This window comes from Pagrus pagrus, assembly GCF_965226575.1.
Source record: "Pagrus pagrus genome assembly, chromosome: 21".
Lineage (NCBI taxonomy): Eukaryota > Metazoa > Chordata > Actinopteri > Spariformes > Sparidae > Pagrus > Pagrus pagrus.
Window position 1 is genome coordinate 23,182,294 of NC_140208.1, and position 15,588 is coordinate 23,197,881.

General features: G+C 42.4%; 1 protein-coding gene across 2 annotated transcripts; it reads left to right on the forward strand.

Annotated features, from left to right (window-relative positions):
- Window positions 1–258: 258 nt before the first annotated feature.
- Window positions 259–8,025, forward strand: pts (6-pyruvoyltetrahydropterin synthase). 2 transcript variants are annotated; one of them, XM_084343101.1, is made up of 7 exons: window positions 259–543; window positions 1,899–1,978; window positions 2,089–2,111; window positions 2,418–2,474; window positions 6,868–6,938; window positions 7,031–7,157; window positions 7,616–8,025. In XM_084343101.1, exons 1-6 carry the CDS (start codon window positions 452–454, stop codon window positions 7,152–7,154), a joined length of 447 nt encoding a protein of 148 aa, XP_084199227.1. In that variant the 5' UTR covers window positions 259–451; the 3' UTR covers window positions 7,155–7,157; window positions 7,616–8,025. The 2 variants fall into 2 exon arrangements, with proteins under 2 accessions (XP_084199227.1, XP_084199226.1); XM_084343100.1 differs by having other exon boundaries at window positions 263–543; window positions 7,031–8,025.
- Window positions 8,026–15,588: the final 7,563 nt, after the last annotated feature.

A 15,588-nucleotide genomic window follows, 5' to 3' on the forward strand; every position in this document is an offset into this window, starting at 1 on the left:
CTCTGCACATGCGCACTGAGGTGATTTAACTGAGCTTTTTGCACTGAGAATTGCAAACGGCTAATACAAATAAAAAAACTCTTCTGGTGTGTTTCTGATCATTTGACAGCTGGTGTTACAGACACACACACACACACACACACACACACCATGCACTCACAGCGAAACAAAGAGTCGCCTCACTAAAAGGCCACTTCGCTGCAGGACGTGACGGTGTGTCCAGGATCGACCCGTCCAGCCCATGGATCTAATAACACATCCATGGTCCAGCCTGGGGGCTGTGTGCTGCACTCAGCGTGTGTGGGACATGTGAGTCGTATTTACGCTCTGATCTCAGCCTATAGCCTGGCAGCGTGAGTCACAGGGGGTGTGACAGACGGACACACACTTTATACCCTCTCCGTCCGGCCGCTGCACACCTCTCCTCCTCATCCCTCTCTCCGGTCTGGTCATGGCCGAGGCCTCAGCGAGCGGCAGCGGAGCGGAGCGTGTCGGATACATCACCCGGGTTCAGAGCTTCAGCGCCTGCCACCGGCTCCACAGGTAGTCCGCCTCTTGTTGAGGAGACACAGGCCTCGCGTCACAGCCTCTGTCTCCACAGTGTGCCTGCAGTGTGAGCTCAGAGCTGTATGTGTGTATGATACTGTGCTCTAACAGGCTTTATACTCGGTGCAGACACACGGCAGGTACCCGGCCTGCAGTGCACACAGAGCGGTGTGATGTAGCGGACAGCCGCCTGTCTTCGCGGTTATACTCCGTGAACGACAACCTGTAGCGCTAGCATCAGTCTCGCGGGATTTGTAGTTCATTTGAGACGTTGCGCAAGCGCCCGTGCTGCCTTCACGTGCTGTCGTAAAAGAGAGCGCGGCTTCCCCCGAATGCATTAAGTGTATCACGACCATGTCAACAGAGGTAAATGTAGGGCAGATACAACGTTACAGAAGAGAATATAAACCAGTAAGTAGACATTATTGCTAATGTGCTAACTGTGTTGCTAACTGAAGAGTTTCTTTACCCTTTCTCTTCAGTAAAACTAATCTTGATCTTAAAGCTGAAATAGCAGTCATCAAACTAACACCTTATAAGGTTTGCAGTTCTGTCTGTACACTTCTTCTTTGTAGGTTATTACTGTTTATAAGGTTTTTAGAGATAGCTATTACAAAAAAATGCTAAGTGTACAGAGGAAATGACCCAGACAGCAAACTGACTCCTCATCAAGTCCATCTGCACAGATCCAGATAAGGAGCACAGATCCAGGCCGGTTGTGGTCCAGATCCTACCCTTATCAGCTCACGAGGCAGCTCACCTGGTCCAGATCCGACTTTGATCCACTCTTGAAGTGAAGAACTCATTCGGTCTGAACACATTCCAGATCCCTGGTTCTGAAATGGCTGATGTGACCAAAACCAGCAACAGAAATATTCCAAAACCAGGCTGACCAACATCTTCTTCTCTCTATTAACACCTGGATACTTTTTATAATATGAAGCATTGTCTTATCATTCTCTTTAAGTGGTTCTAATACACTTTACGCTGCCTGATCGTTGAACCACATGAGCTAACCCTAACACTTACATATAATATATCCAGTTTAATATATGTTTTAAGTTTACAACAACATTTTCTGTGATAATCAATCGTACAGGCAAAGCAAATGATATTCACAAGAGGAGAAACATAAACCAGTTATTATTATATGCTAATAGGCGTTTACTAATTATATAAATCTTTTATTTCATTATTCTTCTGTTGCACAAATTCACAAAATGTAAATGAGTGCAAGTGGTGTACCTGAAGGCAGCACACTGTCAGTAAGGCCCTGGCACTTTGTCCTGGTTTGAAAAGAGAGAGACGATGTGTGCAGCAGGTTTGATAACTAACCTTTAATTTCTGTCCAGTGTTCACCTGAGTGATGAGGAGAACAAAAGAGTTTATGGGAAATGCAACAATCCCAATGGTCACGGACACAACTACAAAGGTTTGTCTGCTGCTTCATTCACTCTGTTATATAACTCATCAGTGTGAACGACTGCACAGCTGCTGCTTCACTGTCTGTCATTCATTCAATGCTCTCATTTCTGTCCACAGTGGAGGTAACAGTGCGTGGAAAGGTGAGTGTTTCTCCTGCACTCAAGCACTAAGTCAAAGACAACTGGATTTACTGTTCACCCACAAAGTAAAATCCAGTCATTATCTCCTCCCCACACGCTGATGGAAGGTCAGGTGAAGTTTCGTAGCCAAGAAAACATTTCTGGAGCTTCACAGTACAACAGTGTTGCATCATTCTCCTAAGCAACTGAAGTAGCTGGAGACTTGATTTTTTCTTTTTTTAAATGGAAAAAGAAACGGGAGAAAAAAGTCACAGTTTACTTTGACTCAACACTTGTCAACAACACTTGTCCTGTCTGTGTCCACAGATTGATCGTCTCACTGGAATGGTTATGAACTTGACAGACTTGAAGAGGTGCATTGAGGTGAGATCATCTCAACTACCCTGTCTCCTTCTTACTGGGAATGTATTTAATTGCTTCACTCAAAAACAGTCATTTTGTAAGATTTTAAATGCTATGGAGCGCCCTAAGGGCAGTGGTGGAAAGTAACTTAGTATATTCAGGCTTTTTTTCTATGACTTTTGGCCTTTCCTTGACACATAAACGGCATTTAAGGTGACTGAAACTGAACCTTTTGGAAAACTCATTCCACATGAAGATATTCAGAAACTCCAGCGTCAGTGTGTCGCTGACGCAGACGCACATGTTTGCCTCATCACTGTATGTAGCTTCACTGGCAATGTGAACTTGGCATAGGTTCATGATATTGGAGTATTTGAGCTCGTACATTGACTGAAATAATGTTGTCTATAATTAGAAAGACACAAACGGATATTGATAATGCAGTGATGGAGAAGAAAGACATAAACGGCTGCTGACATTGTTTCTATGAAGACAGGGTTGTCCTGGAGGATTCTGTGAAGAGCGGTCACGTTTCACTGCCCTGTTAATCATTTGTTCTGTGACCAAGCAGCCAACCACAGAGTTTACAATTTGCTCCTGTTTATACCTGCACCTGAGATTATTTTTAAAATACCTGTGTGCATGCAGACTAGACCTGAGGACAAAGCAACAGTCATAACTCTGACTAAAGTAGGCTGAACTATTGTACAAATTTTGAGGGGAAAATTTGGAAAATAATGTTTCAAGCAAAACAGTGTTTGCTCTGTCACACTGTATTCATCACAGCCTGCGCCTCTCCGTTGGAAAGCTTCAGGAGATAGTTTGAGGGCCTGTTAGAAAGGAGAGGATGCAGGCAGTTCCTTCCCGGAGGTCTTGGATGAAGCTGCAGAGTGACGACGGATGATGGTTTTAATTGTATAAACTTTGACGCTGTATACAAGTTATAGCCGACCAGTTTGGAGTGTACAAACCCAGAGCAGTCTGTGTACACCTGTAAGAGCTTGGTGCTGGTAGAACATGATTGAGTTTAAGTATCCACTATAGGTAATATGTTTGTCATTGCACTCAGTTTGAAAGTGCACACCACTTCCTCAAACGAGATAGAAAGACATACCAGTCCTGCTGTCGCTGATATGTAATTCACCACAAGAGATGGCTGTCATACATCGACTGGCTGCTGTGGAGGGCAGATGCTGGTCAGCCCTTAACCTAACCCAGTCCACACTCACATTGAAATATTACGTTTGATACTTTCAGAGGGATATTGTCCATACCTCTGCCGTCGTGTTTGAAACACTGCACAACCATCAAACAAAGCCTGGAAAATAGCACAGCACATGTCTCTTTCCCCAAGACCTGCTTCTGGAGACAGTAACAGTGATATTAACACCAGAGTGGTACCAAGTACCACTTTAAGTTGAATTTCTCTCTCTCATTTTGTTAATTGAAAAATAATAATCAACTAATAAAGGTTACAACAGCAGTGCTCAAGCCACCTTTGGAATCAATCTGCTCAAGTACAGTTTCAAGGTATATGTACTTGAGTATTTCCATTGTATGCTGTTTTATATTTACACTGCACTACCTTTTTCTATTTAATAATAACAATATTTCACTAGTCAACTGGGAACAAACTGTTAATCACATCAACAAAAAGCAAATCACTGGATGGCAGAAGGGTTCTTTACAACAACACCTTCAGTTTCCTCACCTGTAAAACCTCATGCTTTGTACACTGTGTATGTGTAGCAGGTTTATACTATAGAGCCAAAAGCCCCTTTTAAGAGAAGTTTTTTGCTCTTGTAGTGCTCCATGCAACATTAATAGGGAGTTCTGGGTTAAATTTGGCTATCAATAATAATTAATGATTATCAGGGATAATTATTAATTATGATTAATAATAAGATCCAATTTACATTAGATCACCTCGGGAGCACCATCCTTGCAGAAGGGAAAAGATAGCCAATTCACCAAATCAGTCTCAGAAAAGGAACCTAACTGTTTGTAACTCTGATTAATAATTAACTTAATAACTACAACCAATATTACCATAACAGCTGTAATGGTTGAAGGATTTTGGAGTTCTTGACAGAGTAGAGGTTGTCAACAGTCACTCTTGTACAATATTAAATAGACAGCATGAAGGTTTAAAAGTCTTTTATTTAACACAAAGATGAAAACACACTAACTAACATATTGTGTGTGTGTGTCTGGCAGAACAAAGAAACAATCGTGGTTCTTGCATCATGTGCTCACTGATATCACATGTGGGTGTGATATGCTCCAGGCTGAAGGTGTGTGTGTGACGTGACGTGACGTGACGTGACGTGACGTGATGCCAGGTTAGAGAAGATGATTAGCTGCATGCAAAGACCCTGAGTCTGTGTGAAGCATAATTCAACTAACGTCAAATTAGCAGTGTAGCAAAGCAAACTAAAAATAACCTGACCTGAGATCACAAAATAACACCAAAACAGTGAACTACTGTGTTAAACTACAACACATAGATTGAACATATGTGCATTACATCAACCAGAGTTTAAGTCCTATGCTTAGCCGTGCTATGCTATGCTATCTAAGCCCAGTTCAACGTTACCAGTCTTGGAAGAAAAGGTGCTGGTGGTTCCTTGGCTGATGAGCCAAGCAGGAGAAGGCTGGGATTCCAATGTTGAACAATGCTGTTCTTGCTGTACAAGGTCTGAAGAAAGACAGCAGGTGGAGGAAACTGGTCGCTCCTTTCCTTTGCAGGGATAGCAGCTTGGTGCTAACTTGCTTGGTGTTCCTCAGATTGTGGAGTTAGCTGGCAAGCTTTGTGTCGCAGCTGCTGGTGCTAACTGATCTGGAATACTAGCAGGACCTTGTAGTGAGGAGAAGTTCTTTGGGCCTGCTGGGAATGTAGCTTGCAGCTTTCAGCAGCTGTTATGCCCAGAAGAATCCAGGAGAACTTGAGGGCAGGCAGCCCTGTGGGGAGAGAGGTGGAGAAGAGAGAGAACAAAGGAAGGAGCTGGAGTTTTGACTATCTGGTCAGAGGGGGGTCTGTCACCCTGACCAATAGTAGCTCAAAGCTGAATTTGCACCTAGGTGTGAAGACTGGGGAATTCTGGGAAACTGAGTTCAGCTCAGAGCCCATTTTGAAATCCACAGTGAACAACTTCATCTGTGGGTCCCAACACTCTAAATTACATCATTACATAATCACCATCAGTAAATGGTGGACCCTGTATGGCTCTCACTCGCGGAGAGTGATGCTGTTTTCTGGAGGAAGTTCAATGAAGACTCTGTCAGGAGGGCTGACTGTCGCAGTGACTCTTCCTCATTAAATTTGGTGATTTTCTTTCTATATCAGTTGCCAGAGACTAACTACAACAACACAGTAGTGGAAGGAGACAAAGACATGTGAGGTAAAGTTCAGAATCAGCTCCAGTAAACAGCAGGAGCTGCCTGACTCTCTCTGCCGGGGACAGACGCTGTTTTTCAGGCTGAAGTGTGGTGAAGAGTCTGTAGGACAGACAGGATGACAGACAAGGATGACGGACAGGATAACAGACACTTTTCCACGTATAAATTCAGTATTTTTTTCCTCATATAAGATGCTGAAGACGTGACCTGCACCACATTACTGTTGTTTGGTGCTTTGTAGGTTGAAGTGTGGGACCATCCTCTTTTATTTGATGAGTGAAGGATCTGTTTAGCGGTCAGACTGAACACCATCAGACCGAAACACTCCTGTCTAGTGCTGCCGGCTCACACTTTCACACAGATGTCGTCTCTCCTCTGTTATGGCTCTGCTACGACCTCCACTGGAGGATCAGAATGAAACTGTCACCCCATTCTCCTCTGTAACTTTCATACAGACGGCGAGGTGAAATAACAGCAGTGTGAATGAGGCTGATGTTACATTTTTAGTAGGTTTTATCCCCTCTTGTCATCCACACATTGCACCTGTAAAATTAAAGCAGTACTCTACTAGCATGTACTTATTTAACTTTTTCACCGGTATAGAGTTGACATGGCTAACCTGATGTGAGGTGAGACCAACAGTAAAGTTGCCTTTAAACAAAAACAATGAGCTGAAAGAAGCTAAAATGCTTTATAGAGTATCTACAATATTGACGGTGCGGCTTTTATGTGCAGAGAGTTTAAAATGATTTCCAGTCCATCCAGTTTAATTGTACTGGGAAAGAATAAAACCATGCTTGTGGGCTAATCTCTCGCTGTGCACCAGTATAAGCTCTACACAGATCAGTGTTAGCAGTGCTTGTTTGGACACTTTGTCTGAAACGGTCTTCCTGCACTGTTCTGAGTGTTTTTACACACCACATTTGTACAATTCTCTAACTGTTTTTCCTTCAGTGTTTGTGCTGTATTTTGACTATATCGACTGATGAAATGACTGATTGATTTCCTCCTGCAGGATGTCATCATGACTCCACTGGACCATAAAAACCTGGATAAGGACGTCCCATACTTTGCCAGTGTTGTCAGGTGATTATTCTCAACTGCTTTTACAGCACTGTCTACAGACGATATGCACAATATTTACACTGATTACATCGTTGTTGCTTTCTGTCCATCAGCACAACAGAGAACGTGGCTGTTTATATCTGGGACAACATGGTGAAGGCGCTCCCACCCAACCTGCTGTATGAGATTAAGATTCACGAGACCGATAAGAACATTGTTGTATATCGAGGAGAGTAAACGGTGTGTGCTGATGTAATATGATGATTGATCTGGTAGCCCTGGACACGTACAAGTGCCATTAATTACTGTTTGCTGGCTCTGGTCATTCAGACTGACAGGTTTATGAAGATTACATTTTGGAGGTAATATTGTTAAACTTGCACTTTATAGTCCAAAGATTTTGTAGCAAATCCAGATGTTCAGTGTTGTTGTTGTAGGATTTATATTCTTGTAAAGGTAAAAAACCCTCAGACCAGTGGACCAAACAGACCAGTGTCTAGTTGACACCCCTCATTATTACAGAGTGTATCTGTCTACAGTTTGTAAACAGGATGACCAAAGTGATTATTATTATTTGTTTAATTCTCGTATAATATTTTCAAATGCCTGAAGAAATTCAAAGACAAACTTTTTTGGGATTATGTTAAAAAACTTTTGTAGCACACATGTTTTTCCTGCTTCGTCTCATGACCCCTCAGGTTGGGAAACCCTCTTTAAGGCCTTCACAGGATGTCCATCCACTGAATCAGTCACTACATGTAGATACAGTATATGTGATTTTTGGTAAATCAGCTCCATGTATAACCAAAATGCTTCATCCTTAATATGAACAGTTACACACTTCAGCTGTGACTGTCAGACAGGAGGAAGAATTATTCTCATTTAAAGCCACCCATTGAAAAGTCATCTCAACTCTGAATGAGGTTTGACCTGGTGTTTACACTCAGACCACTCTGCAGTCCATCAGAGACTCTGTGAACAGGACAAAAAGTGACATCTAGTGGTACAATGCGGTACATCGCTCAACATGTCGCAGTGAACCTGCTTTTAGCAGTGCAGTGATGAAATGGCTTCTTGTAATAAAAGAAAACAGTGTTTTTTAAAATGAGTGAATTAATTATTGGTTTAAATGAATACATGAATGAATGAATGAATGAATGAATGAATGAATGTGCTTTAGCTGGTGGTTTTGTGGTTTACTTAGACCTTTAGTTGTCACACACACAGCTTTCGTCACACTCCAAAGCTTTGGGTCCTGCAATTCCCATGATGCATCATTTGTTAGACTATATTCTCTGCAAGCCTTTCCATTAAAACTGGGTGGACTCAGTCTGCTGGTTGAAGTCATGTGATCTGGTCAAAAGGTCATAGACAGCAAAGAGCCACTAGATGAACCTTGAGGTCAGACTGTTTGCTCTGTTTCACAGATCAAGAATAAACTTCAACCTGTAAGCCATACCAGTGTATGTTTTAGCCTATTTACTACAGATTACATATTCTCAGTGTCACAGCAAATCCACTCTGAGCTCTAGAAATTTAGAAATGTGATTGTATTTTTCATTCTCTTCTATTCAGCCAGTGGTTTCGTATCATTTCTGTATGCTGTGAAACTCTATCAGCAGACGTGTGAATCTTGCTGAAGTTATGTAAACCATCACAGTGAAGTCAAATCACAGAATTAAAATGAGTTAATGCAGTGCCGACGATTTTAATCAAGCGGCTCTCATATTGCATTACCACAGAGCACAGCCCTGTCATAAATGTTTTCTGGGAAACAATCCAAACCAAGTGACACTTTGTATGAACATAATGAGGAAATGTTTGAACTCACACACCTGAGAACCGTTGACTGACAACAAAATTATATGTTCTCTGCCAAAATAGGCAATCAATAGAGAGATGAAGCCACGCCCCTTCTGGTTTCCTTCATGGGACGTTCTTTGATAAAAAACTGTCTGGTAGTGAATGAAGGGAGACGAATCATTTATTGATCCTTTTTGAAATGTGTCATGAGTCACACAGATGATGTTTGAAGTCAATAAAGTTGACTTTTTGAACTAGCTCTCCTTTCACAGAACTGCAGTTGTCAATATGAGCAGAGTTATTATTATTTTACTACCTTTTCTGAGCCCAGTTTGCTCCATGTTGGTGTGATGTGTGTTGATGAGACGATGTAGTTCACTGAGCGCTTTAACAACTACATGTGATTTGACTTTAATTACAACAAACTGAGACTTCATTGACTTGGAAAATGATCTTTTAAATTGGCAAATATCATATGTGTGATTCATGACACAATTCAAACATCAACATGTTTTTTTTTTCTGGGTTGTGACTTCGGCGCTCTTTACACTATTACACTCACAGTGACAGAATTAGTCAACTTTTCTATAGTTGTGTGTCGTCACTGGCAGCAGTTGGTTAGGGAAAGATCATGGTCTGTATTAATACAGAAAAAGTCAGGAGTGACTTGAGACATAAGATTTTTTATAAAAATTTAACTGAACTCGTCTCAACCAAAGTGCTGTCGTTGCCAAAGCTTGACCACAGACTGGATGCCAGCCATGACACTGACATGACACCCTGCACTCTGGCAGCCGCCTCCCTGTGACTCCAGCACGGACCATTGAACATAACCAGGCAACAGTTAAGTAATAATCAAATGTAATTTCTAGGAGTAATAACTGATCATATCTCAAACTACTGCAGGCATTTGAAAACGGTCAAAAGTTAAAAAGTGAAAACTTGCACACACAGTGGTACTGCAAGTGCTCTGGAAACAAATGGATTATTGAACAGCTGGCCAAACTCCAGTGGCTGATTAAGATCGTATGATATGATCAAAAGCTCCAGCACGGCTACTTAAGGTACCTTAAGGTTATATTATTTTGTCAAAAGTACTGGGGATGATTAGCCACCAGGGGGTGACATATGTTCTTCTGGGAAAATTCAGCGTTTCCCTTTGGGATGCATCCATTATTGACAAAACTTGTATCTACAAATGACCTCAGATTTCCATGTTGACTCAAGTAAATGAGGTCAGACGAGCAGTTCGTTATGCAGAAACACTTACACATCAGTTAGCATCACATTCTTTATCAACAGAAATGTGCTCCTCCAGAGATGTGTTTGTCATTTTTCCATATTTCCCAGCTGTTTCCACACGTACACGCTCCATTCTGCAGATCCACGTGATTTATGGAGATAATTCTGAGACTGTGTAAAGCTGTTGCAGAGCAGTCAGTAACAGCAGCAGGTACTCTGTCTTCCAGACATAGGATAACACATGCAATCTGATTCATTACCCAGGGTTCAGCACAGCACACATGTAACTCTCCTGCTGTCTCTGTGGGTGTGACGAATCACAATGTAAATACAACTCGGAGTGTCATGGAGTGCGTGATGCATTACAAGTTGTGTTATTAGTGACACACTGGCATAGGCCGTTTCTCAGCCTTATAATAATATGAAGTTCACTTCTTCACTGGCCTCACGATTCCATTCCATTATGATTCAGCTGTCAACGATTCAAATGCAAAATGATTCTCGATGCATCTCAGTGTATCAATGATCTATGTTGACGGCACATGGCTACTTTTCATCATTTAAATTCCCCTTTTATTCATAAAGTATATGGTAAATGGACTTGGCATCTTAGCGCTTTTCCAGTCTACTGTCCGCTCTGTGCTTTACAACATCTGTCACATTCACACATATAAAACTGAAGACAGAGGCTGCCGGGCAAGGTGTCAATCTGCTCATCAGCAGCAATTTGGGGTTCAGCATCTTGCTCAAGGATGCTTCGACATGCAGCCAGGACGGGGCTTCGAACCACCGACCTTCTGATTACTGGACGACCCTATTAACAGACTAGAGCACACTACAAAGTAAAAGCTGCATCTTTTCAATACATAAACATGCTAAAACAAAACATGTCTCCATCTGCAGTGCCTTTCACGTTTGTTGTAATCTACAATGATACTGTTTTCACATGGCAGCTTTAAGATGAGGCATTTATTGGCTCTACTGCACACACCTCTCTCAGAGTTGGACGGCAGAGTTGACAGTGCCTCCTCAGATCTTGGCTGATTAGCTGGGCTCGCTGTAACAGTTATTATTTATGGCTGCAGACATTAGCTTCAGGTGAAAATGGCTAACGTGATTAGTAATCATTGTGAGGCAGAAGTCAGACTCAGCATGGGTCTCATCCAATTCGTGCTTCCCAGCAAGTTCATAAAATCCGACATGTGCCCCAGATGATCTCTACCTCCCTCTGACATGCCTCTTACATAAATAACGTTGGCCTAATGTCCGCCCACAATTCAAAGCATGGGAGCAACATTGCAACATAACTCCATCGTCCAGCTGAGGCCAGACAATCAACAATTAACATAAACTGCAGACTCTTGATTCTGCTCTGTCTCTGCATCGATGCAGAAACTGCCACGTCTGCATCACGATGCATCTTTATAATCGAGAAACTTCGACACTTCTAATACACAGGGTTGTATATTGAAATAAAAATGTGTAAACTCATTCATGCTACACAAATTACAGAAGCTATATACACTTTTATATACAAATATACATGAACACAATGTTCATCTTCTGAATCTGTGTCAGGGTGAATATAATCAGCAGCAACATGATGATGATAATGTGGTCGACATCTTCATATCAAAAGTTCGACATCAGGTAGACACTGTCCATCAGCTGTGACTGTGTGTGAGCACTAAGCATCGATGTTATAAACGCTCACAATGACACTGCTAGCCCTAAGTACACAAAGTAGGCCTACAAACTGAGGCTGGTAGGAAGTCACCAAATTCCACACCGACAGGAGTCTGGCAATTAAAACTGAGGAGCTGGAAATATTTAGTGTTGTCCTGGTGATAGTACTAGATTTCGGCCAGCTTGCACGGTAGCTGGATGCACGTGTTCATGTGATTTTGTACCACAGAGTTTTGGACCAATAAACATCATATGAGGAACGATTGGCAGCTATTGCCTTGGTTTAGGTCGGATGGCCGGCAAGAAAAGCATTTGTTTGAAGAGAACAACAGCGGCTCCTCAAGAGGTCAGGGTAGCCGCTATCGCATCAGTTCTATCAGAACTGAAGAGCGTGATTTATTGAAAGAAGTTGACGACGCTGAAGACTCTTCAGCTCTTTTTCTTTACTCTCAACTGACTCTGATAAGAGTTTGATTTACCAGCTGGCTCCGCTAGTAGCTTTCTCCTACTGTTGATCTGATGGGTTGAAGTAGCCCATGATATACAGTGACAGACGGATGGTTCGTCCAATCACCTGCCAAGTATTTTTTTCTTTTTGAAAGAGCCTGGCCTTTTCCGAACAGTTTCCTAGGACGACTTCTCAGATGGTTCTGTGTAACAAACCATCTGACACGTCAGGTAAAACACAGGATGAAAAGTCAGTGATACAGGAAAAGTCAGATATCTGTCAGATCTCTGTACATAACTCCATGGTAATCCATCCAGTAGATGTAACATTTCAGGCAGGAGCAAAGTGGAGGGCCGACCAACGTTTCCATCAATAGTTTTAGCGTGGTGTTACAGGAGGTTATGTGCCAGACTGTTTCTTGGCCAGGAGCAGTGTCCTCCTGAAGTCTTCGTCAACTTGTTTTCACACTCTGAGGTGCTGGGTCGGTGGAATTTGTTTCCCTCTGGCAGAGCTAAGCTAGCTGTTTCCCTGTTTCCAGTCTTGCTACACGAGTGGCTGCTAGCTGTAACTTAATATTAACAAGGTTAATTTATTTGTCATTTAACAAACTGTGGTATTCATTTACTCCTCAAAGCCCCAGCATGACAGTAAATGATTATATTTCCCATTTGTCAACCTTTAACCACACCATCAGAGAGCTGCTCCTTGCTTATAGGGTGTCATGTAATCCTTTAACACCTTTGTGAATTTAGACCACAACATGTTTAAAATGTCACTGGATGCACATACATGGCTGATAACACGGGGGCCTCATTTTTGTGCCAAAGTTGTAATCTTTATGTCAAGATTCAGCTGCCAGCTCAAACCTTTAATTAATCAGATTCCATAAACATGTGTCATGCACAGACAGACAACCTGCCGCGAACAAGCCGGAGCAAGACAGAGAGGAGAGAAGCCCCCTCGTACCTCTGATCCCAGACCAAAACCAGCCTTTCTCTTCTTCGCCTCGTCTTCTTCTGTGGTGAAGGTTAACTGATCCCGGATCTGCATCTACAGACAGACTTCTTCACACAGAGGGTAGATACACAACAAATCAAACTCTGTAATTACACTGTGATAGAAGGTAGCTGGATTACTGCTATTAACAGGTAAAAGCCAGTGGTTATCCTGCTGCTTCATGGAAAAGTATTTTTCACTTTATGATCTCGATTTCAGTTTGCTTTTATGTTCTGACAGGAGCAGCTCTGCTTTATTGTCGCAAGTATTTAGCCCATAGCAAGGCAGATGGGTCAGATTAAATCTTTTAATTGTGCTGGCAAATGCAACCACTGATGTAACTGCATCTCAAGCACAAAGGATACAAGCTTCACCTTAGAGTCTGTGGTTTACAAAAAATTCTGGTCATGGTGATGAGGTGGTTTTGTCAGCGTTCGTCTGGACAGCTATCGGACAACCACCCTCCCTACAACAGTAGGTGGCTGTCTCTGAGACGTGGCACCCTGCCAGAGATAGATAAGCCCTGCCAAAGATAAGCTCTACAAGCACACTCAGGGTGCAACACAGCAAATCCACCTGAATGTGAAGAGCTCTCACAGAAACTGTGCTCTGTGAAAGGGCTCGGAGAGAATGGTTGATTGATACATGCTCAGTCGTTCGGTCATTAGTTGTTCAGGAAGGTAAGAGTCGGTCTGGAAGAGGCAGCCTGGGAAACTGTCAGTACATGTCGTGTTTTAAGTACACTTGTCTTTTTTCACTACTCACTCATAATGTTTGAATAAACGGTATTCAATTGGAGTTGTATTTTTGGCCGCCTGATGGATGTAAGTTCAATATTCTCTCTATTTTAGAGTACATTAACCTCTGCAGCTGATAAATGCTCCACTCTGCTCTCAGGATACCTCGTAGCTCTGTGTGTCTGCTGTTTGCTGCTGAATTGCTTTCTCAGAACATTTCTAATGAAAACCCCAGTGGTACAACCAATCAGCTGAAAGATGCTAAAACTCTCCACAGAGCTGGAGGGAACGGCAGAGTCGGTAATCCGTACTGACTGGTCCAAGTGGATCTTGAACCAGCCACCCTCCAGTCACCAAGCCAAGTCCCCACAGACCGAGCTGCTTCCAGCCCCATTGCACTTTGGAACGAGTCGCTCTCGTCTTTTAAATCACTTTTGAAGAGCTGCTTATTGAAAATTGATTTAATTTGCTTTAGGAAATTCTGTTACTCTCTTTTTGCTCTGTGTGTTCACTTTTTCTGGCTTTTAGCTTTTAATGCTTTTTCACTTTGGGACTGTGTTTTGAAAGGTGCTACATGAACAAAGTTTGTTACTATTATATTCATTTGGAGTCGCGTGTATGGCCTCCTGTAAATCTGATAATCCCTTTTCTTTAAGCTCTGTTTCAGTTTCCACCAACTCCATCGCTTAAATTAAAAAGTGAGCTGTGCAGGTTTAACTAGACGGTCAGAGCCTTTAGGCTCTGAAGATCAGTGTGAAACATCTTAAATAGCAGGAAATGCTCAAAAATTCCTTGATAACTATTTTTAGCTGAACTCTCCAACATAACTGTGAGTCTAAACTGAAATTTAAACGTGAGCCGCGGTGGTGTTGCACTGCTTGGTGAGACGCCATACTGTACATACAGGTAAAGAATAAATCGACTTTGACGTGCGGTACGTTTTTTCATGAGCACGAGGTCAAATTCTTGAGCACTGCACACATGCTGACATCCGCTCGACTCGGCGCTCTGCGAAACACGAGCCAGAAGCCGACTGTCATCTGATCCCCCGTCAGACAATAAGCCCGTAAAAATCCCACGATTCCACTGCCAGCCTGATTAAAACCTTAGATGACCTGTTCCCTTCATAGCCCTGAGATGAATACAGATAAATTAGCCTCTGCTGTCATTTTTCCTCAGTTGCGAGGTAAACACATCATTGTGTACATGATTGCCTCCTGCCTGCAGCCGGTGGATAACACAGATCTGTAGTGCGGAGATGAACAACTGACACATTGGCACCTGCAGGCAGATGAGCAGGGAAGTGAAAAGCTCTGTGGGAGGGGTTGAGAATGAAGAGCAGCTCTTTATTTGATTAATCCTCTCTGAGAACTGCTAATGCCACACGAATCATCTGATTTAACAAAATGCTGCCTCGACAGATCTGATCTTTTTGTTAACTTGTCTCTTTGGTTGTGACTTTTGTGGTGCTGCCACACAGCACCAACACAGTCACTTACATTCGAAGAACAACATGTTTTTTTTCTTTTTCTTTTTACTGTCATGACGAGAAGTTGTATGGTCTGTTTTGAAGCAGTTTTAGGTGTCATGTCAGCTGCTGTACTGTATGTAGCTCGTGACTTTCCCTCAAAAATACTATTGGAGCCTTAATAGTACTGCAGTGACCCACCTCTGTCGTGTTTCAGATATCATCACTAGTTTCCATGTTTTATTGGATTCCATTAGTATTGGAAATAAGGTTAAAGGATCCCTGCTGCAA